Source organism: Alligator sinensis, unplaced genomic scaffold, assembly GCF_000455745.1.
Source record: "Alligator sinensis unplaced genomic scaffold, ASM45574v1 scaffold435_1, whole genome shotgun sequence".
NCBI classification, from domain to species: Eukaryota; Metazoa; Chordata; order Crocodylia; family Alligatoridae; genus Alligator; species Alligator sinensis.
In genome coordinates, this window is record NW_005842943.1 from 37,823 (window position 1) to 63,405 (window position 25,583).

General features: G+C 43.2%; 1 protein-coding gene across 1 annotated transcript in view; it reads left to right on the top strand.

Annotated features, from left to right (window-relative positions):
- The window catches only part of AGMO (alkylglycerol monooxygenase), a gene marked incomplete at its 5' end in the record, with an annotated part of 205,063 nt that overhangs the window by 3,808 nt on the left and 175,672 nt on the right, over nucleotides 1-25,583 (top strand). Inside the window, one exon of the mRNA XM_006036287.3 lies at nucleotides 12,682-12,785. Coding sequence (XP_006036349.2) covers nucleotides 12,682-12,785 — 104 coding nt within the window. The remainder of the gene's footprint in view (nucleotides 1-12,681; nucleotides 12,786-25,583) is intronic.

Below are 25,583 nucleotides of genomic sequence, written 5' to 3' on the forward strand. Positions count from 1 at the left end.
CCCCCAATCCTTTATGACCTCTCCTTCCCTTACTTGCTTGGCTAACTCACTTGGCTCCCAGCATCAGTGAATGCCAGTAAAAGCAGCACCAGGAGCGGATTGGAGGATTGCAGGGGGGAGGGGTGGCAGGCTGAGGAGATGGGGCTGGTTGGTTCCTCTTGGAAGTGGGGTGAGGAGCCGGGGAGCTACAAATACCCTGGTGTCAGGGAGGGAGTAGGAAATATGCAGCCCTAGGGATGAGGCCAGTGGCTGGTCTTTTCCAGCCCTAGGGTTGTTTTGGTAACTGTATAGATGTTCAGGACAGGAGATCCATCTAAAAATGGCCAGCTCAGTCTAAGGTGAGTGTACCTCAGAGGCAGGATTAACTTAGAGCTGGTTGGCCATTTTTAGACCAATTTAACTGGCCTTGACTTCTGTACTGTTAGCACATACATCCACCTAACTAGAGTAAGGTCCACACCTGGGTGAACTAAGTTAGATTGGGTGGCCATTTTTAACCCAATCTAACCTCCCTGAATGTTTGTATGCAGCCACAGAAGCTGCTATCATGGTTTCTCACCATCCAAAGACCTGTGCTTATGCTGAGAGGGGTTTCTACAGAGTTCAGGTCAACCAGCCTTTTAGCATAGCTACAAAGGTGCTTCAGGTTACTAGAGAACTGGGATTGCTACCTATGAGAAGATCTGAAACTGCATTTTCTGTAGGACAGAACTTGTAGTGAGAGCCCATCATGTGCAGCAAGCTTTTCTGGGTCTCAAAAATCTGAGATGAAGCAGCTTCTGTAGTGTGTATGTGATCCCTGTGTATACTTCCCCATCCTCTGATATTTTTTTCCTTGAAGAGGTATGGGTTTCTGACTAGTATTCTAATGCTCCTATTGGCCATTTATCATCCCCAGTTCTTTCTTACAAAAGATAAAACTTGTTCCTTTTGTCCTGAACCTGTTGGAGGTGTCGAAGATTGTGAATTCACCTCTATTTCATTCAATACCATCAGTGCAGTTATGGCTTTCCTGGTGGGCATGGGTGGGAGGGAAGAGGCTGTGGCATTGCTGTTGGCTACATTGTTTTCCAGAAGCTACGTGGTGAATTTCTCACGGTCTGAAGTACTGCTGACCTTGTCTTCATTCATTATGCAGACTCCCACTCATTGCCTGCAACTGTGGAATTTGGATCTCAGCACAGGCAGGGTGACTAATGCAGCCTGGTTCCCATGGGCAGGGCAGGGCAGCTCTTCTAAAGGAGATGTGCTCTTTTGGGAAAACAGGCTAAAAACAGACACCTGGTCTAATCCAGGGCTGGTTAGTTTGAGATTTGATTTGCATCAAAACAGGCCTGGGGCACTTGTTTACACACAGAGTTTGAATGGTTATTAACTCAAATTAGCCGTCATTCTTCTGAGGTAAAGTGTTAAATTGGATACTTCACAGGTACTTAATGTGGAACAACTGGCTTGCATACCTGTAAACTGTGCTTTGCTGCAAGACAGTGCTCAAAGCAGGATCAAACTGGTTGTCAGTTTTTAGCCAGTATTAACTGGGAAGAGGTATAACATAATTTTAGCTGGTATGTAAATGGCATAGGCCTGTTAGGATGGCAAGAAATCCCTTAGGATACCTCTGCATTGGGACAGTCACTATTCTGAGTATTTTGCAGCTGGCCAGACTTTTTTCATCTGACCACAATACCTTAGAAATTCTGCAAATGGATGTGTGTTTTCTGATATAACTTGCACCCCCCTGGGTTTTTTCTGCAGCAAGACATATCTGCCCTTTTGTTTTACCCAGGGAGTATATGTAATACTTTGGCTTTCCCTAATTCTTCCCACATTTCCTCAGCTCATTCTTCATGTTTTTAAGTTTTACAGATCTTTTGTGAATCTTCTGTGTGGGAGCAGTTTTGTGTTTTCAATTGGTAATGGCAGAAGAACAAGTAGGAGGTTTTGGCCTGTGCACAGATTTTGTAGGCAGGTTTTGTACTAGGTTGATATAGCTTTTGTTTTGTAAGTCATGGGAGCATATATCCCAAAGTACTACTTAATTATAAGTTAGCCCATCCACTGAATGGTTTACTAACATGTACAGTTGTTTAAGAAGAAGGAGAGGAAAGCAGGATATTTTCTTTAAAAAAGAAAAGCATCCTTGCATCATGAAACAATCATGTGCTGTTTGCCTTATGAAACTTGCTAAATCTATGTCGTTACGCAAGTTAATTGCTGAAATATATCTTAGCAGTTGTGTTGTGAATTGTCTCATAGTACAGTATGACACAAGTTAATGCATATTACTTCACCAGAGAAGATTATTAATGATTTGCGCATGCAGCACCAGAGCGCCTTTCATCTTCCTTGCAAAATACTCTTCAGACAATAATGGTTAGATTGTGTTGTAGAGTTGTTCTTCACTTCCTGAGACAGACATGATTCCTTTGCCAGCTCCTACTCTGTGTTTTCAAAAGATGCAGCATGCACTTCCATCTTACCAAGCCCTGTAAGGAGCAGCCTTGATTACTAGTCTGTCGTCTTTTGGTGAGATGAGCGCTACCCTCCTCATTAGCATGAAAGCAGCTGGTCGTCTTTTTTATGTAAAAAGATTCAGCTTTCTGGGAGAGAGCACATGGTCAGGAGAAAAAGATAGATAGGACCTTGAAGCCTTCCCAACCCTACACAAGTGTAAACATAATTGTTTTTTCTTCCTATGAGAATATACAAATGAAGGATCTGTCTAAATGGTGGTATTCAGTGCTATGTAAAGATACCTGTGGTAGCTCAAGCAGGGGAAGGAGTATAGTAGGGTTAGTGTGGGTTCCATCTGAGCTAATTTACCCTGTTGAGAAGCAGGATATACTATTCATACATCAATGTTTTTAAATATGATCACAGTAAAAATACAAACACCTAATATTGAATGTATCTAAGTCTGTAATAATGGGGCTAATGGGGAAACCTGATTAAAATTAAAAGAAATTAAAAAAAAAATCAGATAAAAGGTGCAATTTTTTTCCACCTTTTCTGTCTTCAAGTTAAGCTGGTCTATTATTCTTATACTACCTTGTGTTTGGTATACCACAGACTCCTCTATGAAAATTCCTTGTATTAAATTCTGCTCCCATTTAAGCCTATATAGCCCCGATGTAATTAAAGGATTATTTTGGTATCATGAGTATGAAATTTGTAGCAGGAAGAATGTGGATAAGATGAGGTAATGTGAATAGCGTTATCATTTTAACGGCAATTTGCCAGAGACAAGTAAAACAGCGCTAAAAAACCCAAAACACTAAAATCCTATAATGACTGGAAGATCAACATGTGTTGGTGCAGTATCCTGATTTTATCTTATATGTAATATTGGCGTGGATATAGTAGTTTACTAATGTAGCTTACTCCTTGCTGGCATGGCACAAGAATAAATTTTGCAGTTTAGATTTTTTTTTTAAATGAGAGAGGAGTCCCCTATTCCATGCATAAGGAGAACAATATTTTTGCCACATTTTATTGAAAGGAGGCAACTCTCACTTCCAGGGGTAAAACTAGGTTCTGTTTCAATGCCTCTTCATCCAGTCCTTATGCAAATATACCACTCAGCAGGGAAAAAAAGGATCTTTGGAAAAAGCTCTTCATGAAACAGCAGATTTATTTATAAAGAACAGAAGTATCAGCAGAGTAGCCCAGATTGAATTGGCCCAAAAGATAGTGGGTAATCACATACTTGTTTTGCAAAGAGAATAGATTTTGTTAAACAGAACCTAGTAGCTGGGCATTAAGATTTTTTTGTGCTTACAGATAGAGGTGCACTGATATATTGAAGCCCCCACAGTGAGGGAGGGAGTGGGGCAGGGGCTGGGGTTGAGGCACTGCCCAGCCAAGGCAGTGAATGGGATCCAGGACTGGGATGGGGAGTGGGATGGAGCCACAGGCAGCTTGTCCAAAGGGTGTGTGTGTGTGGCGGGGGAAAGACTCCCCACCATTGCGTGCATCCCCCAGGGGAGGCATGGGACCCCTAGAGTTGTTCATGGATGCAGACTGCTCACTGTGGACTTGGGGCTCTCCACTGTGCTGCCTTTTCCTCTGGAGCTCTGTGCTGGCCTCATGCCCCCTGCCTGCCTGGCAGCAGTGGGGGCAAGTTGTGCCTCCCGCTGCTGGGTGAGCAGGGGGCATGTGGCCAGCACGGGACTCCCAGGGCAAAGGCAGCAGAGTGGAGAGGCCCGAACCCACAGCGGGCAGCCTGCATCTGCCCTCACCTGGCTTGACTCTGCTTCACTTAAAAATGTTCCTGTGCTTTAAAATGGTTGTGGTAGCACTTGAACTGAAGCTCATTTGATAAGCTGTAGTTCAAGTGCCCCCACTGCCATGTTTAAGTGCCGGGATACTGATCCCCTGGACGAGCTGCCCGTGGCTCCATCCTGCTCCTCGCCCTGGCCCTGGGTCCTATGCACTGCCTTGGCTGGGCAGGTCCCCCAGCCTCAGCCCCTTTTCTCCCCAATGTCCCTTCCCCTCCATAGACTTACCTACAGGGATTTGTTCTCCACTCTGCCTGGCTGCATTCCTGTAAATCAGTTATTGAGTTGGTATTGGCCAATATGGCTGGTTAATAATCAGCTATTGGTATTGGCCAAGAAGATCTTCATCGGTGCACCACTACTTACAACAGTTCTTTTTCAGCCCATATTTGCTTTACTTAATAGAGGTTCCTCTGTGGCAGTCCCTAACACTAATTCTGACTATTTTTTGAGAACCGTATGATCTCCTCTGCTTTTCCTTTGTAGAATGGTTTAGATACCACAAAGGTGGAGTTTTGGGATATTAGAGGTGACTGTAAATTTTGCTGCCCTACCACTCTCCTCTTTTCAGCTGCTATGGTTGGACAGCATGGTGATTTTGTGACATACACCATATAATTTTAAAGGTTCCCAGTTTGTATCCTGCTAACTAAATAAGTCATACATTTCTGTTTCTGACCGAATCAAACTCCATAAAAAATAACAAAGCAGTCAAATTGAATTTAACTTCTGATTTTACATAAGTACAAATGTGTTCCAAATTCTCTACTTGCTGTTCTTCATGTGAAATTTCATGAAGAAGAAATTTTCCTCTGTTTACAAGGACTGACAAATTCTTATCTTGTCATTGGTTTTGAAGTATTATGAAAAATGTTTGTTTTCATTGACACAACTTCTTGAATTGCCTACAGTTTTTATTGGCAAATGCATTTTCTCCTGTTGTTAATCAAAATGTGGCGAGTGGTGGAGAACAGTGAAAAGCAAAGAAAATGAAGAACAAAGGGTAACTTTGAACTTCCTGAATCTTGTATTCTTAAGAGAAATCTTATAAATGCAATGAGCAGTGTCCATTATCACAATGGAAATACTGTTTAAGTGGAGGGAGGTAGCACAGATGTTAAATACTACTTTGGACCCAGTACTTTGAGTCCAGCATCTTCTGCAGCTTCTATGACAGTCTGCTTCTTGATTCAGGCCAAAGTGTAAATGGGTACAAGGGAAAAGTTAAAAGCTAAGAGAAGAATCAATTTTCTTATTCTTTTATTGCCAGTATTATCAGTACTTTCTTTCTTTTTTGGTGGGGGGGTGGGGTGCAGGAAGGGATGGGTCAGGGGTATATCTTTAATATTCCCACTATTCCTCAAACTTTGAAGATGAAATCTATCATTTTTTGCTTGTATTGGGGTTGCAGAATGGATCATTATTTGGGCCTAAATTTTTATTTGGCACTCACCTTAACTCCTGCTCTATCCTCTTATAAAGTTGCATAGGAATTAAAACTACTGAAATCAATGGGACTTTTCCTGAGTAAGAACTGAGAGAGGACCGTAGAGTTTGGCTTTTTCTTCATATATTTTATGAGGAAAATGAGAATTAGTTTGAGCTTATCCATCACCGATTCACTATAACGCTTTAGTTGCATCCAACATTCTGATGAATGTAACTAATTATATTGTTTTTACTTACTTACATTTTCCAGTTATTTATCACACATGTCTAAGAATAACCAAATGAGTTGTTAGTCGCTTATTTAGATGGCACCTTGAATGCCTTAAGTGCCAACTTTTTTTACTTCTATTGGGAAATAAGATGCAGATTTTTGCCTTATTTTGTTGATGTTTGAATCTTGAAAAGAATGGCTTTAGGCACATTTCAAGTTATTATGGGGGGGGAGGGAGAGGGGAATAAGAGATCTCCTTTTAGCTTCAGTGGGAACCTCTATGAACTTCTGAGTTTAAAAAGTGACTAACTTATCTGTAGATACTTTAATTTCTACTCCTGTTGCAAGTGATTATTGAACAGTAAATTATGATCCTTGATCAGTTTACTTCTTACATCCAGGAGGCACACTTTCTGTTTTCCAGCTTTACCCTTATAACTGTATATTAGTTAAATCACTGACACTTGGAGCCTTGTTATGAGGTAATTTTAAGTGGCTTCTGGAGCTCTTAACCTCTGGATTGGCTGCACCTTAACACCTTTTAAGTTTCTGAAAGCATTCATTATTTATTTTAAAGTTACACCACTCCAGGGCAGGATTATCTCTAATCCATTTAATTTTGCTCCTGTTCCATTAAAGTGTGGCCACTTCCCACAGCTATTCCACCCAAGTTGAAGTCCTCCAGCATCCCAGGATGCAGTGGGTGAACAGGGACACTGGGGCATAGCAGGACCAGGAATGGTGCATCACCTCCCAGGGACACTGAGCAGAGCACAGCCTAGAGTGCCCAGTAGCCATGGTCAGGACTGTCTCTAGGGGGGAGCGAATCCAGGTGACTGCCCTGGGCCCTGTGCTTTGGGGGACCCCGTGGAGCTGGGTGGAGCAGTGCAGCAACTCTGTGCTGCTGCCAGCTTCATATCTGGCCACTTGGCACACGCCCCCACCACCGAATTGGGCATGTCCGGCCGCTTGGCACCTTCTCCCCCCACACTGCTGAGTCCACTGCTGGCTTTCTTGCATCCGGGGGTAGGGTCCCACACAGGCTGATTTGCCCGAGGCCCCACACCCTGCTTGGGTTGTCTCTGGTCACATTGTCTCTTGCTTCTGCCTGGATTGGCTTGCTGCTCCACTGGTGGTGGCATGGGAGGGCAAAGTCTGGAGAAAAAAGGATTGGACCCCCTCTGGAGCTTGTGCCCCTGCCCCAGCTGCCAGCAACTGGGCATGACCTGAGTTCTGAGGAACCTGATCCTTTTTTATCCAGAGTTCAGGTAGTGACTGGTCAGCTGGAAGCCCAGGCAGTGGCAGTGCAGCAGAGAGTGAGGTGTGGAGAAAAAGGATCAGGCCCATCCAAGGTCAGCTGGCTGGACATGCAGAGCCCAGTACTTTTTTTGTTCATAGCTGCTCCCTCCCCGCCCCCACATCACCACCAGTGGGAGCAGCAAGCATCGAACTGGTCTGGGTGGAGGTGGGTGAGAGGGAGGGGCTCTGGAGAAAAAAGGATAGGGCCCCTCAGAGCTCAGGTAGAACCCAGCTAGCTGGGTTCTGAGGGGCCCAATCCTTTTTTGTTCTCCAGAGCTCATCTCCCTGCTCTGCCACTGGCTGGGCTGCTGGCCAGCCTGGCACCACCTGAGCGCTGAGGCGCCTGATCCTTTTTGGAGCTCAGGTGGTGTGCAGGCAGGGGTGGCACAGAAGGGAAGGCTCCAGAGAAAAAAGGACTGAGCTGGTCCAGGTGGCAGTGGGAGGCACTGCAGTCACTGGGCACTTTGGGGCTGCAGTGCTGGTTCTGCCCTTAGTGTATTTATTGGTATTGCAGCCAATGCCAATATATACATCTGACTTAAAAAGAAACACACAAAAAGTGAAAACATTGTGGTTGACAGCACTGGCTTGGTTTGCAGTAGGAAACATTTTATTTATAGGCTCCTAGTTCTGCCCCTGCTCACCAAGCCTCAAGTGGCAAATTGCAGCTGTGCAGGTAAAGGACGGTCACAGTCTCATCAGAGATGGTTCTTCACCTTGGCTAGGGATAGACATTACACATAAACCAGTTTAAGTGATCAGAAACTGGTTTAACCCTCTAATAGAACAGATGTTCCATGCACATAAACCAGTCTGCATATAGCTGAAACCAGTTTGAAATAAACCTGGTTGAATGTAGTAAGTATCAAACTTAACAGATTTAGCTCAAACTGGTTTATGCAGTGTCTGTCCCCAGACCCCTTGCTGGGACAGACATTGCAAGACTTCCCCAGCATCCCAGAATGCTCTCTGGGTGGGGCAGGGCTCTGCTCCACAGCAGAGCTGGTCCCTCCCCTCTGCTCCCTGGTTGGAGCTCCAGCAGAGGTTGCAGGTACAGCAGGGTCTGTCTGGCTTCCCCTTGCCCTGGCTCCCCCTTCACTGCTCAAGTAGGAATCTCCTCCCCCCTTCCTCCCATCTCCCACAGCACAGACCCCAGCCCTGTGGACCCTAGGTATACGGTATGCTGGCTAATGCCGAGAGTTGTCTGAGTATGTGTGTGGCCAATTTCACTGGGACAGGCAGACAGAACAGTGACCGCTTAGGACATTTTGGAGCTAATCAACAGGTGAGCTGGTAAGCTGTTTAAGAAGAGTTTGAACTAATGGAGAGAGGCTCTTGTTTTGCTGATGGGGTGATAAACACTGTTATCAGCTCCCTGCTGGCTTACTCGCCTGTTAGTTTGCTGCAGACCGTATAAAGAAGCAGAGACGGAGATTGAAAAGCTCTGTATCATCAACAGATGCATGCATTGCGCACCTCCTCTTGCCTCAGAGTGCTAGCAGGCGACTGGGGTCTGGCAACACCCCACCCCTTGAGCAGCCAACAAGGAAAAGCCTGGGATGCTGCAGGTGGACTTTCCTAATCAGAACATCCTGCTGTGGCCTGGCCATGCCCCCCTCAGCTCAGCATTATGGAAGGGAAAGGAGGGCTACTCAAGCACACCCTGGCTTCTAGCCTGATCCACTGTAGGCATGTGCCTGAATTTCCTCAGTCCAGAGAGAATCTATGTCTGGTTACAAACCTGTTCAGCCTCGCCAGAGTAGACTAACCTGTAAAGATTTCATCGATTCAGGCTCAGGCTTTTTGAATGTCTGTCCCTAGCCCTCAAGGTGTAACTGCTTAACTAAGCTGAACAACACTAAGCTGATAAACATTTGTTCAGTAAGGTGTATCAAGATCCTTGTACTCAGACTTTTTTATTTAGTTACCACTGTAAGTTCTGTTTGCTTTAAGTGATGGTTTTTATTCCTTGTTTACTGTCTTTCATGCTGCATCCTAGAACTTGCAGTCCTGCAGTTCAAAGCAGGGTAAAGCTCCAGCTTAACTCAGTGGGAGTTTCAGGTCCTTACTGCACAATAATTCATTGTCTATAAGACTAGTCTTTTCCTTCCCATTCACCCATTCATATAAAACAGAATATATTTTTGTTTAAAAATTTTTTTCAAATATGAGGACAAACACTGAGGCAAAACTCCCATTATTCAGGCCTATATTAAAGCAATATAAAGAGTTTGGCACTGTCTCTCAAAATTTCAAATTCATAATTGCAAATCCATAATAAATGTTGCAAAAAATATGACAATACTAATACAGTCCATAACATCCCACCCATCCAGTTTTACTGTTATCTTTTGGTGCAGCATAGAAGATAGATCTAGACTCTAAGTAGGTACAAGCTTATAATTGCTGTTAGTTAGAGGTAACATTGGAAATGGCTAAAAGTTATGTTTAAAAACATGGGCATAATTCCTAGCTTAATTTTTGGGATGAGTTTAGAACCCTGGTTCAGTTTCAATATTCATTTGGTTCATTTATTAGAGAGCATAATGTCAATATTCTGCTGCTTCAAGTAAAAATATATCCTGAATATTACTGGTACTTAGTATACTAAGATAAAATAATTAGGGCAGAAGTACTTTTAGGCTGAAAACCAAAGTCACATTTTGCCCAGGAGAGAGCTTTTATTTTTTGTCCTGGGACCCTACAGATGTACAAGCCTATTGTCCCAGTTTAAGTACCTGTGAAATATGCAAGATAAAATGTTAGCATACTTTTTCCAGGGACAATCATGGCTCATTTGAGTAAATTGTCATTCATTCCAGGGACAAGCTATGTGCTGAAAGGGCTATGCTGCTCTTCTTTTGTCCCAGGTCTTGACTGGCATCAGTTAGAAACACCTCAAATGCAATATCAGTTTTTAGCCTGAACTATAAACTCTGTTCCTGCTAGCAGTGAATGCTAAGTGAATTTTTCCATTACTTTCAGTAAAATTAGGATTAAAGATTGTTATTGACTGTAAAATAAAGACCAGAAAATATTTTTAGAGACTGAATTATGTCAGATAAACAATATCAGTAGTATTTATTTGTTTGCTTTCCTAATACCTTCCTCCTGCATTGATACTTTACCTATGTGACTATCAATTTAGAGAAATTTTGAGAAAAGTATCATATTTATTAATAGGGAATTAGCTTATTCTCATTTGACTGAGGCATTTTCATTGAAAATTGAATGCAACTAAACACCTTTTTTTAGTAATTCATTTTGAAAATCTTTTGACCTTAACTAGGATTAACGTAGACTGTAAAAATCATCACATTCCCTTCCTTGAACTTTTCACAATGCTGAAAAATGACTGAGGAAAAGAAGCAAGATCCAGTTACTGTACTCTGTTTGTACAGCTGTACTTCATTGAGTGAAGGCTTGTGTTACACACAGTTTGTGATAGGAAGTAAATGCTTTTAAAATAACTAAGGAGACAAGTCTTTAACCTCCACCTTTTTAGATGCTTTGTTCACTCATTTAGCTTCTGTTGAGGTCTTGGGAAGCATTTCAAATACAAATCATTACCCAGTATTGAAGCTCACCTGAATAATTCATCTCCTACTAAGCTCATTAGGCTAGTCTTTTTTTTCTGAGGGTTGCTAATTCTAGGTATAGAATATGCCTGTTACTTTAGGAAAGGAATTCAGGGAAGAAAAGCTTCACAAACTGAGTGTTAAGCGTGGTTTGATTTTTTTTTTTGATAGGTATCTTAAATTATAGTTTTAAGAGCTATTGTAAGGATTTTCAACGACTTAGAGGACACACAGAAATGATGAAGTTGCCTCATAAATTATTAAACTGTCACTATTCATTAGTTACAGAAATTGTAATTTCTAGCATACAAGACAGTTAGCTATTTCTTTAGTCCCTTAAATGATGAAGACACCTTGAGATTCATTAAAGTATTTTATTTGGCATCAGTTTACTTTACAAGTATGTGTTAATCATCAGTCTTAAGCTAGTTGACATTATTTTGGCACAAGATAATATCAAGGCTTTGAATATACATTTGTAACATGACTGTTGTGAAAGGGGTCCTAATATCTGCCAAGGGCAGTTTCCTAATTGTTCTGGTGAAACATATCACTCTCTAGTGGGGAGAGGTCTACTGGCTGTCAGCCAGTCAGCTCTCTGTTTCAATATCAGCTGAGACTTTATGTAAATTTCACCTCTTGCAACATATATGACCTTCAGTTTACTCGCAACCTTAGAAGGCTCCCTATGGGACTCTATTAGCCACCCACCTTCTCATTGTGGTATAATTAAGAACTTCCTCAAAACCCCTAGCTATATCTCATGACCATGACAAAATTTAGCTTCCTTTTTCTTTTTGATAATCTCCCACTCAAGATTATCTTTAGATTTTCAAAATTCATAGCAATACGACCACCCAGTGTTGTATTAAAAAAAAAAAAAGTACCCTGGAATTCACTTGGGGTAGTGTGAGAGAATTCAGAAAAACACCTCCCTAAGTAAGCAGCAAGCCAGAAGTGTCATCTCATTGTGGCATCTGACCTACAGAAACTTCCTACCTACCCCACAATCTTTTCTATACCATAATTTAGTACCCCAACCTTTATTCTTTGGCTAGACTGAAAGGTCCCAGGCAAAATAATGATGTGTTTTTTCCAGTCACCTTTAGTACACAGACAATGGTTGTGTCATATACTTTACATTTCTACGTGAGCTCAAAAGATCTTGTGCATAAATAATCATCAACAACTATGTTGTACTTTTAAGCATAAAATAGTTAGGTATGAGTACACTTCTAACTTCAGGTTTCCTGACCATTCATTTCACACCTTATTGCAACTTTCCACTTGGCTTTATTCCCTTCTACAGACTTCCCCTACAACTTCCTCAGTGTATGGGTTTCTCTCACTTATGTCCTCTTCTACCTGTTTAATCTGGATTGCGTAAATTCAACCTTGAGGTTTCATGTTTAGGGCATGCTATATTATAGTACAATAGTAAAATGTAATTTTGATTGCTTTTAGCTATATACATATTTAGTTGCACACTTCACACACCTTTCCCCCAAAATCAGGTAGTCCAAATTGGGGTGTATATTTTAAGCAAGGAAGCTGATTTCCATGCTGGAACCTAGGGATACTATAATGGCTGCTGGGGGCTGTGCTGTCTTCACTTCCCTTCCTAGGCCAAATGGAGGAGTGGAGTCTATTGCTCAGATCACTCACTTTCTCCATGCAAACTGTACAGCTCAAGCCATAACTCCATCATAGCTTCTGCTGTTTTGTCAGTTTGCTCAGAAAGAGTAACAGTGAAGAATAGACTCTAGACACAGACAGACAGAAAATGTAGTTTATATATGTCATGAGGAAAAAAATTGTTGCTTTTTTCTCTTCTGTGCCTTAAAAGAAATTATGCATTTTTTTCCAGAGGTGAATATATTATGGGCAACACACCAAACACATCATAGTTCTGAAGATTACAACTTATCCACAGCGCTGAGACAATCTGCAGTGCAGAAATATATTTCTTGGGTAAGTCATGCAAAACTTAATACATGTAATAATATAATTTAATTTATTGCCAAGTGTTTTCATTCCAAGTTGGAATAAATATTGACATTTTAAAAATTTATTTCAGAATAGAATTTTCAAATTCAATTCAGAAACATCAAAAGATTTCATTTAGAAAATGTTCATTCATTTTTAAAGATGTATCATTTGTTTAAGTTGAAAAATTTCATTTTGAGCATGCAAAATCATTATGTTGCATGTATAATCAGGTACCTATAAGATAATATCAAAATGAATAATGTAACAAAATGAAATTAAATGAAATTAATTTAAATATATTACCTTATCAAAATAGTAGGGTAGGAGTGTTGCTCTTATCAAAGGAAACATTTTCATATCATTAAACTGAAATGAGAAAGTGGTAATGATTCATTTGATGCTTTGCCTTTGAAATTTTGGGAAACACATTTCTACAAAAAGTTTTGCTCTTGGCAATACCAGTGGGAGACAGTTCCACAGAAAATTTTCAGCACTTGGTGCCTGCACATATGCTATTACTAGAATCCAAGATGACCCCCCCGCTCCCCTCCAACATTAGGGGAAAGCCCTTCGTCTTGTATTTGTATATAAGATGAAGGAGGGCAGGCAGGTCCTACACCTCTGGCTCGGGCTCTGGCAAGGGCTTGAGGTTGAATCTGCAGCTGTAGTCAGGGCCATCGCTGGGGGCAGCAAATTGGGGTGACTGCTCTGGACCCCATGCTTTGGAGGCCCCGCGGAGCTGGGTGGAGCATCTGTGGCAACTCCGCATTGCTGCCAGCTTCATGTCAGGCCACTCGGCACCCCCTGCTCACTGCTGCCAGCTGCCTCACGTCCAGGGTCAGGGCCCCGCATCCTGCTTGGGTTGTCTCTGGCTGTTGTCCCCAGTACACCCTCCATCCCACACTGCCCCCCTGCCACATCTGTCCCCCAGGCTGCTGCCTTCTCCCTACCACATCTGCACCCAGCCTGCCATTGCCACTTACTCTCAGTTGGAGCTATGACTGCTGTCCAGCCTGGCAGCAGTGGCAGTGTTGGCAGTAGCTCTGTTCCCAGTTCTGCTCCAGCTGTGATCTGGTCCTGGTTCTATGGCTGAAGCTGCTGCTGCTGCAACTCCAGCTGTGTAGCCAGGTGGGGACCAAAGCCAGCATGTGCTCTGTGCCCAGGCCTGGAGCTGGAGCTGAGGGTAAGCAATGGCTGGAGAAAAGAGTGGGGAACCAAAAGGGGGCAAGGGGGCAACATGTGGGGGGGACAAAGTGAGGGTGTCAGACTTCTTGACTCCCTTACAGCTTACCCCACTACCACAGCTTGTCTCCCTGCTGTTGGAGCTTTTCCTGCTGGAGTGGTGGTTTATCAGTGGTTTATTATTTTCTTAATGGGCTGATAAACACTGAGTTAGGGGTGATAAATATTGTGTTATTAACTCCCTGCTGGGCTGCTGGGGGAGGGGTGAGTAGGGAGGGGTGCATCCTGCTGGGGCCTGATCACGCTACCCTCAGAGCAGCACTGTGCAAGGGAAGGCAGGTTTTCCAAGACCTTCCCCAGGATACAGGTCAGGCTGATGGGTCTGTAGTTTGCCGGATCTACTTTCCTCCCTTTTTTTAAGATAGGCACCACTTTGGCCTTCTTCCAATCGTCAGGCACTTCACCAGAGCACCAGGAGTTCTCAAAGATCTGTGCTAGGGGCTGAACTGTGATGCTTGCCAGCTCCTTGAGTACCCTTGGCTGTAAACCATCAGGGTCTGCTGACTTGAAGGTATCCAGCCTGTCAAGGTGTTCCTTCACAAGGTCAACTTTGATGGATGGTAAGGAATCTCCCTCACCCGGGCCTCCCTGTCCTGCAGTAGGCAGGGGCATACCATGGGATGTGTGAAAAACTGACGCAAAGTACCCATTTAGCAAGTTTGCTTTTTCCTGGGCATCGGTTGTCAGTTGTCCCGTCTGGTTTAGCAGGGGTCCAGCGTTGCCCTTGCTTTTCCTCCAGCTCCCCACATATCTAAAAAAGGACTTTTTATTGTCCTTGATATTTGTAGCTAGCTAGAGTTCCATCGCAGCCTTGGCTTTCCTAGTTTGCTCTCTGCAGGGCTGGACCAGAGCAGAGTATTCCTCCTTGGTGGTGGTTCCAGTGTTCCATCCTTTGTAGGTCTTCCTTTTAAGATGCAGGAGGTCTGCTAGTTCCCTGGAGAGCCAAGGGGGCTGCTGTGCCCTTTTGCTGCCTTTCCTCCATGATGGGATAGACTTTGCTTATGCATCCAGGATCGCTCCCTTGAGGAGCAACCACTCATCCTAAACTCCCCTCTCTTTTGGGTTGTGGCCCTTTAGGACCTCACTGACAAGCCTCCTGAGCTTGTCAAAGTCAGCTTTCCTGAAGTTGAGGACTTCTGTATTACTGACTGACTTGCCAGCTTTACAGTGGATGGTCTGACTTGCCAGCTTTACAGTGCATGGTGAAGGTGATCAGCTCGTGGTCACTGTCACCCAGCTTCCCTTCAATCACTAGGTCACTGATTAAGTCATCCCTGGTTGTTAGTACCAGGTCTAGCAGAGCTTTACCTCTCATCAGTCCGTAGACTCATAGAATAATAATGTCTATGAAATCTATCAAATCTATGAAATTCAGTATTTTGGGTTCTATCTTACCATCTTATTTTTACTAGAATTAACAGACAAATTTGATAAAAATAATTGAACTGCTTGACGTGAGGGCTGTAGGTTGTTTACAGTCAATGAACAGGGGAGATCAGGACCACTGCCTTGTAGACTTTCCTTTATTTCTGCAATACCTCTCCTATCTCAAATACGTTTATGTTCCTTATTTTTTGGTTTGAAGCTTCCTCATAAGTATGAATTTCATATTCATAGAGTGGAGATAGGTGAAGTCATCTACAGTTTAAAACACCCTGGCTCCAATGGTGGTGGTTGGTGATGAATTGGACATATCAGAAATAGTCTGATGTATTTATTTATTTATTAGATTTATAGGTCTCCAAATAAGCCAGGGTGGCTTATAATAAAAGTCAAAGAACTTATGAAAACAAAATAAAATATTAAGAGCATTTAACAGAGCAAACTACCCTTCAGAATTCAAATGTAGTCCACCCAACTCTATCTCCTCCCAGTCCCCTGCCTCCATGAAATATCGGATTAAATGGTCTTTGTCAGATATGACATAATTTCAACCAATATAACATCAGAGCCAGGTAATTTGGGTTGGATGAAAGGACTGTAAAATGGATAGAAAGCTGGCTGGATTGTCTGGCTCAACTGATAGTAATCACTGGCTTGATGTCTAATTGGCAACTGGTATCAAAGGGTAGGTCCTGGGGCCAGTTTTGTTCAATATCTTCATTAGCGATCTGGAAGGATGGGATGGACTGCACCCTCAACAAGTTCATGGGGACTGGGGAGAAGGTGTAGCAAATACATCAGAGGGCAGGACTAGGATTTAGATTTACTTAGACAAATTGGAAGATTGGGCCAAAAATAATCGTATAAGGTTCAACAAGGACAAATGTAAAGTCCTGCAGTTAGGATGGAAGAGTCCCATACATCACTACAGGCTTGGGTAGCAACACCTCTGCAGAGAAGGACCTTGGGGTTACAGTAGACAATAAGATGGATATGAGTTAGCAGTGTACCCTTGCTGCCAAGAAGGTTAACGGGATATTGGGCTGCATTAGTAGAAGTGTTGCCAGCAAATTGATGAAAGTAATTATTCCCCTCTGTTCTGCACTAGTGAGGCCATATATGGAGTACTGTATCCAGTTTTGTTTCCCTCCCCACCCCAACTATCGAAAGTATGTGGACAAATTGGAGAGAGTCCAGTGGAGGACAATGAAAATGGTTAGAGGCTGGGGCACATGAGGAGAGGCTGAGGAAGCTGGGCTTATTTAGTCTTCAGGGATAGGGGCACACATTAGACATAAACCAGTTTAAGTGATTAGAAACTGGCTTAAACCTGTAACAGAACAGATGTTCAGTGCACATAAACCAGTTTGAAAATGGCTGAAACCAGTTTGAGATAAACCTGGTTGAATTTAGTATCAGACTTAACTGATTGGGTCAAAATGATTTATACAATGTCTGTCCCAAACCCCTTCCTGGTTTAAGTTAAATCACAGTCCCCCAGCATCCCAGCATGCTGTCTGAACTAGATAGGGCTCTGCCCCTCCCCTCTGCTCCCTGGGCTGGCCCCTCCCCTCTGCTCCCTGGCTGCATTCTGACAGGGATGCATTTACAGCAGCATCTGCCTGGTTTCCTCCTGCTCCCTCCCTCTTTCTCACCACTCCCTGCTGAAGCAGGGATTCCCCCCACTCCTCTGCCTTACACAGACACCTCTCATCATTAGCTAGCATACCACATGTTGGCTATGGTTTGTGCTGTGGGAGACAGGATAAAGGCAGACAGCACAGTGTCAGCTTAGGGCTTTTTGGAGCTAATCAACATGTATCTGGTAACATCCCTCTGTTTCTTCCTTGGAAAAAGTTGTTTAAAAAGAGCTTGAACTAATGAGAGAAGCTTTTATTTTCTTAATGGGCTGATAAACACTGAGTTAGGGGTGATAAATATTGTGTTATTAACTCCCTGCTGGGCTGCTGGGGGAGGGGTGAGTAGGGAGGGGTGCATCCTGCTGGGGCCTGATCACGCTACCCTCAGAGCAGCACTGTGCAAGGGAAGGCAGGGTTGTTCTACTGCCCCCTAGCCCCTATCCTGAGTCACTGCAGGCATGTGCCTGCATTTCTGAAATGAAAAGGGAATGTCTATACACTTCAGGGGTGACGTGTAGGGGGTGCATGTAGGTGAACGTGCACCCCCAGAGTGTGGCTGTGCTGCACTCCCTACAAAAATATGCTGCTGACACCATTGGTGGTGGCTGCAGTTCATTGCCACTGGCCACCCCCGCCCCCCGCCAACAAAACCGCTGGCAGTGTCTGCGGGTGGTTGGCAATCTCCCCTAGCCGCCACCATTGCTGCCAGCAGCATCTGCAGGCAGTCGCTGACCCCTTGTCAGCACTCACCACCCCCCTGCCCCTGCCACCAACAGTGACAGCGGCTTCTGCAGGAGCTCCCACTTACTGCCACCACGCTTCCACCACCGCTGCTGCACTCCCCCTGCTACTGTGCCCCCACAGCTGCTGGGGGCACACGTCGTTCATGATACACCTCCAAATCAGTTCAAGCTTTGCAGGTTAAACTAACCTGCAAAGATTGAGTCAATTCAGGCTCAGGCTTTTTGAATGTCTATCCCTAGCCCAGAAGAGAGGAGTGAGGGGGAACTGATAGCAACCTTTAACTATCAGAAGGGTTTTTTCAAAGAGGATGATGCTAGACTGTTCTCCATGGTGACAGATGACAGAACAAGGAGCAGTGGCCTCATGCAGCAAGGGAGGTTTAAGTTGGATATTAGGAAAAACTTTCTCACTAGGTGGTGGTAGAGCCCTGGAACAGATTGAGGTGGTGGAATCTCCATCCTTGGACATTTTTAAGGCCTGGTTTGACAAAGCCCTGGTTGGGATGATCTAGCTAGGGATGATGGTCCTGCTTTCAGCAGGGGGTTGGACTACATGTCCTCCTGAGGTCCCTTCGAACCTTAATTTTCTATGATTCTATTATTTACCATTTGAGAGCAATATGGTAACCTTTTCAGTTTCTGTGTGTTTGGTACCATGAATTTCATTAATGGTTCATGAAGGTAGTCATCATCACTGATGCTGTATTATTTGTTGAAGAGGGTTTTAAACCTCTTATAGCCTTTCTTTCTAGAGTTTGGTCCAGTTGGTGGTGTTTACATTTGAATTCATGAGACGAGTGGAACCACTTGAATGAAGCCCATATACACTTTTAAATGAATCCTAAAACTTCATTTTTATTTTGCTTGAAGTGTAATTCATCTGCTTTCTGCTTTAATCAGGTATCAGATAGAGCACTCAGTTTAGATTGGAAGTGTTACACATGCTGTAAGAAGTGGTTTTCTTGGATGGTTATATTTTATCAGCCATCCAAGATAAATATAGGCAATGTTTCTCATCAAGCAAGCTCTCTATTTCCTCAGGATTCTCATAAACCAGTCTTGATGTTTCTGGATTGTTGAACACAGGGTGTTCAAAGCAGCTGTGTAGACAGCAGCATCCTTGAAGCACTTCCAGTCAGCTTCAAGGTTGCCAAGAGTTGTATTAGCTATATGCAGCTGGCTTTCTACTGCTTTACAAAGCTTTTGTCTTATAGTACCAACCTTCACTCTGTTGACATTTACCTTCTTCAAAGACTTTTGCCTTGAGTTATTACAGATAGTTTGACATGATTGTTGAACTTTGCAGAACAGGTGACGATGATCAGTCTGACACTTGACTCCTCTCACAGACTTGAGGATCCTGACATGACTGATGTCTCTTTGACTGACAATGATGTAATCCATCACAAAATGGTGTGTGAGAATAAAAGTTTTGTTTTTATTTGGAAACTGAAAGATAGTTCAGTTGATAAAATAAGATAAGGTATAATTTGCATTCTCTGGCAAGCACTGGGACTGCCTGTGAACAAATGTTTCCAGGCCAAGAGAATATTCTCATACAAGTACAAATACAGAATAGCTTCATTGATTTCAGTTAAATCGGGCTGCAGTTACACTGGTATAACAGTCCAGTTCTGACTTTTTGTTTGTGTGTTCCAAACACTCAGAGAAATTTTTTTACAACTTAATTATCTCTTTTCCACATTCTGAAATTGACATCACTCCATAGTCTGGTTTATTAAAAGCACCCAGCTTCATTTGTTGTCATGTTTTTCCATGAGGTTGTCAATTCAATTTTATAAGAAGGCACAAAGTTTAAATGAGCTTAATAAGCAAACATACAAGTGATACTTTCCGTGCAACTACTGGCATGTATAAAGTTTTAGGATCTGCACACTTACTGACATCTGCATATTTCAAAAGAAAGAATGCCTGGACATGGTAAAGAGAAAATGGAGGGAAGGGAGAGCACACACATGCATGTCTTTTTGTTTTGGCAACAGCAGCATGTGGTACACACAGAGTTATCAATTGCATTGATTATAACACAGATCAGAAGATATGTAAAATGACACACATGTTTGGAGACGCTTTGTGGATAGTTCCAAGGCTGATAGTGGTACCAGGCAACAAACGAAGATCTAATATATATTTGCTTTAAGGAATGGGAAACCTAGCTAAGAAGAAATGACTACTTAGTTAAGCTTAATGTGTCTGAGCTTTCACAGTTGGCTAAGGCAAATAGAGATTTGTATGCCCATGTCTGTGGCATAAGGAAGTGCTGTGCAGTTATCCCAAGCCAGCTAGATGTGTGTTAACATCAGAATGTGAAACACTGTAGCTGTATCAGTAGCAGAGTTAATTGGCCTGTGGGCAGGGTTACACAAATACTGCATTGCAGCTTCTGGAGCTAGCATGCACACAGCTAATTGATGAAATCTCTGTATGGTGCTTTGTCATGTAGTTATGCTCCACATGTTTATTTTATAGGGAGGACTGCCTAGAATCTGTGAAACCATGAATGCAAACGCTTTCTTTGCATACCCATGCAAATACTTTGGAAGCCCACACTACAGAAAAACCCTACTAAATCTTACAGCATTGCTATTTTCTGGTTATCTGGTGTGACAAAGAACCTGTGTGCGCATTTTCCTTGAAACTTAATCTGGTGAAGGGCTGTCAGTCTCTGACAGTGGTGTGATATTTCTGAGTACGTGCAGTTGAATGCAGCTTGACATCTTTCTCTCTCTCTCTCTTTCTTGAAGCATTATGAAGAGGCGTGTGAGAAAGTTGTGGTGGATGATATGGGATTGCGAGAATGTTGTATTGCCAGCACTGTATATGTTTTAAGTTAAACATTATCAGATAATTAAATCTTTATATTAATCTGTGTGGGTTGTGCTCAGGCTGACTGAAAAGATGTGGAAACAATGGGGTGAAACATATTCTTGAACTTGGAACAGAATGCCTATAATTTTATGCCATTTGAGGGAAAAACATTTCTTATTCCAGTGGATGTAGAGTGGTGAAGCAGTTCTATTGTTAGGCTGAAGGGATGGTTTGAGGCTTGAATTGAAAAGAAAGAACTTAAAGAAGAAAAAATATGGTACATTAAAGACAAATAGGAGCTTAGCATGCTAATGTGGCCCATATTGTTTCCTTGTTATAAAGCCTTAGTTAAGGTTTTTCTTGATTATGTGTTTCACTAAAAACTGGAATCCTCTTCCATTGCTCATACTTAAGCCCAGAAGTAAAGCTTTTATTAGTTGTTAAATGCTATAAGATTGACAACACTATGAAATTTAGGAGTAGGGGAGACTCTTTGTATGTAGATCTTTTTTGGCTCATAAGAGAATGGGTGCATTTGCCATTTTCACATCAGCCATCCTCCCAGTTTCACACCTCATGGGATCTTTGCTCTATGTCCCTTGATTTGTAAGTAAGGGGTGGGTATGTGTATTGTTCTCCCTGAAAGTGAACTCATGCCAGAGCTGCATTTTGTAACTTTTCTGTAGTCTCTCTGTGCTGTAGAGCCCCTATATTTGTCCTGACACAGAACAAGGGAAATCAACAGGTAAACCCACAGCATGGGAGCAGGTCAGGAAACTATTTTCAACATTATATACATTTTTCAATTCTGCATTGAGATGGAACCAATTTTTTTAGAAATTTCTCATCTTAAAAATGAAAGACAATCACCTTAGTATGGGTAGGAGTCTCGTGGTTGTGGCACTCATCTGCTCCATATCATCAGTAAGTTCTCTAAACACCAAATTGTTAGCTATACTGGGTCTCTGTCAGTATACACCTTTTGGAGCTGTTTTATCTTGTATAAAATCAATATTTAAAGGAGGTACTTGCAACTGGGTTTCCCAGTATCTCTCACTGTCTCTCCCTGTTGCCTAATGAAGTGGTTCCCAACCTTTTTTTACTGCAGCCCAATGGGAGTGGGACAAGGAGTGTGGAGCTGGCTGCTTCTCTCCCTCCTAGGGCTCCTTCACCATCCAGATTTCACCCTAGAAGCTCAACTGTGACCCCAGAAACTGGTTGCCCGGGTGGACAGACAGGGCTGTGAGTTGAGGGGGCTCATGCCATGACCCCGCAGCCAACCCGCCGTGACCTGGTACCAGGCCGTGGCCTGGTGGTTGGGAACCTCTGGCCTAATGAATATATAAGTATTTACACAAAGTGAGACAGATCTAACAGGACAGATCAAAAGAGAGGCTGATTGACATTATAGTCTGCTGGTTAAGCCACTTATCTGAGATGTAGGGCAGTGATGTGCAAGTCTGATTCACTGAAATCTCAGACTTGACATGGATCATCCACATACCCCAGTAATGCCCTGATCATCCATGGGTATTTCTCTCTAATTTTGAACAGAAATTTTGTCTTAGACCTGAAATGGTTACGCTTAGTCAAAGTGAGTAGGTTCCTTTAAAATGTTTTGGAAATCGGAACTTGCGAGTGAAAAATGGATGAGAAATTTCTGACCAGCTCTATGGTTGCAACATCAGTGGATGGGGTTGCAGTAAACAGGGATTGGGGCGGGAGGGGGGTACAAGTGACATATTGGAGGGGTAGGGGGGCCCACAAGCAATGAGGCGTGGGAGTAGGGAGCAGAAGCGACACGACAGAGGGGGCAGGGGGCTAAGGCGGCATGGCAGAGGGTGCATGTGCCCTCTCCCCTGAGACTTCTGCACCCACAGTGGGGTGTGGGGTTGCCGCCAGGCTGGACCAGCTCTGGGCAGAATCCCCCTCCACAGTGCAGTGGGCATGACCTGGCACGGAAAGGAGTTCCATGCTGCCATGGCTGCCCAGGTGAGGTGCGGCAGTGGCAGTGTGGAATTGTGCCCCTGCTGCTGCAAGGCAGGCAGAGAGTGCCTCAGTTTGCCGGCCAGGGTGGCACAGTGCTCCCTCCCTCACACCAGGTCCATCCTGCTGGGTTGCAGAGCCCCCAAGGGAGGGCAGCAGGGCAGAGAGCCCCAAGTCTGTAGTGGGCAGTCCACATCCTTCCCCCCCCACAGGTTTTGCTCTGTATGTGCTCCCCATGGGGGAGTGGATGGAGGGGGTAGAGGGGGCCGATTTCAGCCACAGGAGCCTCTGCCTCCCACAGGTGGCAGCCAGGTCTTGTGGGCTGCATGGGACTTTGGGTCCTGGAGCACCTGGGGGAGTGGGAGACTGTAGATTGGGAATGAGGGGCACTGGCAGGACCAGGGGACTGTGGGTGGGGAGTGAGGGGCACTTGAGGGTGGTATAGGGCTACAAGATGGGAATAAGGAGCCATGCTGAGGAAATGGGGTCATGCTGAAGAAAAGTTTGGGAAGCACTGCCCCGAGTTATTTTGTAGAACCTCAGCTTTAGAACCAAATACTCTGTTTCTTCTGCATAGAAGGGGTTTTCAACCATTCTCTTAGCACCTACTTCAGCTGGTGGTCTCTTCATATACTTTCATTATGGAATGTAACTTTAAACTGCAAAGAAACATGATGTAATTAGCAAAACTGTGCTTCTTTCTCAGTCTCATATTTACCCATAGATTTATGTGAAGTATTTCACTAACCCACCATTTCCAAAAGAATTCCCAGGACTCAGGATAAGAAAGGGTTCAGAATAAAGACTGTGACTGTGATTATGAAGATGATCCTTACTTCCTTTACACATCATCTGTGAATACCACAAAATTACTCACATTACCTTCAGTCAAAAGGGAATAATTTTATGTACTGCTTCAAATCTCAAAATTGTTCCTTTGAATAATTTTAACCCCCCTTCTCATTTTTTTAATCAATGTTCATTGAGTTGCTCTTTTTTCAAAAAGAAACCCAGTGCTTAACACATCATCAGACTGTTGCAATCACTGTAAGGAAGACATAGTGCATTTGGTATTTGCCAAGATGATTATGCTGTCATCTTGCTAATGTAGGCAGCTCCCTTCTACTCAGCTAGCTGCCTCTTGTGAATTCCCACCCTTTGGTATCTAACCCTGTACATGAGTTGTGTAGAGGGCCTGGGCACCTTACCTAGGGGTGAGCATTCCATGAAGTGGTAGGACTCCTCAAAGTTAATTTTTGTCCAACTGAAACCTTTGAGAATTATTGTTTTGGATCACCTACTAAACCAAAAAGCTACATTTAAAAAGAACTGGTTGAACAATATGTTTTATTTCTTTTTAAAAATAAAGATGTCGGTAAATCACAAATAAGTCCATATTCTTTCAAAATAAAATAGTCCAAACCATCTGATTAAAAATTGGGACTCCCTCAAAAATATTTGATATTTTCTTCAGGGGGCGAGGGGGTTATTTTGTTTTTTGTGAAGGAATTTGACAGATTGAATATGGTTTCAGAGGTAGACCTGAATATTCATTTTCCAGTGAATAAAATCTTCACTTCCAAAATTTTAGGCATCTCTAGTTGTAATGAATTTACAGATGTAGTCCAGAGTTTCATGTTCAGAAATACTCAAATCATAGAGCTATCTGTTTTAATTGTACCCTCCCCCCTCTTTTTTTTTACAATTAATTTTTTATTTTTTATTTTTCCCCCCACTTAAAATGAAACACCTATCCTTAGAGGATTAAAACAATAATAGCCTGTGGGCTATTATTCCACTGTAACTGCTTGTATGGTATGCTTATCCTGTAGGAAGTGCTAGGTACATTACCTCAGCTTAGATATTTACTGGATGGTAACAGTAAATGCCAAAACTCAGTAAGCAGCCCTCTGCCCAAAATAATTGCCCACCCCTAGTCTAAGAAGAGGTATTTGCATGATAACAGCACATGCACAGTTACCATGGAGTAGCTGACTTGCTGTTTGGTTGCCCCCAAGTTACCTTGCAGTAACTTGTTTCTGCGCTTAACTCCTGAAGATTTCTCACAGAAGCATGAAAATGGAGTCTGCCAGTTCTCTTGAATGTTCCATGGTTTGCTGTGAGCCATTCCTCCTTCCTTGCAGCGTGCTCCCCTACATACTTACATAGTTTCCATTTTCTTGAGATACCTCTTGATTAGTTTTGGTAAAGATAACATGAAGTAAACTATGGAATAAATTTACAGCATATTTTGGGAGTGGAGTAAACTACCTTGATTTACTGCATTCCAAGTGTGCCCATGCATGGAATTAGTAGCTTATGTCCCTAACTTACTTTGTGGTAAAGGCTAGGGACAGAACTTACACACAAACTGGTATTAGTGATCAGAAACTGGTTCAAATCTGTAACACAACAGAAGTCCAGCGTGCATAAACCACTTTCAAAATGGCCAAAACAGGTTTAAGATAAACCTGGGTGAACGTAATATCAGACTTAACTGATTTAGGTTAAATTAGTTTATTGAACTTCTGTCCTAGATCCCCTCCAGATTCAAGTAAACTCTCAGTCCCCCAGAATCTCAGAATGCTTTGCACCTCCCCTGCCAGTGCACCCCTCCTGCCCTGCTCCCTCGGTGGGCAGGCTAGTCTTAGCCCAGGCCATCTGCTCCAGCCAAGCAGGGAGGCATGCTTTTGTGCTCCCGGGCTTCTGGCTTGGGCCACTGCGGGCATGTGGCTGCATTTCTAGAATCAAACATGAATGTCTGTTCATTGGCTTATCAATTCAGTGTATGTAGCTTAGACTAACCTGTGAAGATTACATCAATTCAGCCTTGGGCTTTTTAACTGTCTGTACTTAGTCCCAGTGTCAAGGATATGCCTAATATAAATGTTCATAGATTCATAGATGCTAGGGTCGGAAGGGACCTCAATAGATCATTGAGTCCGACCCCCTGCATA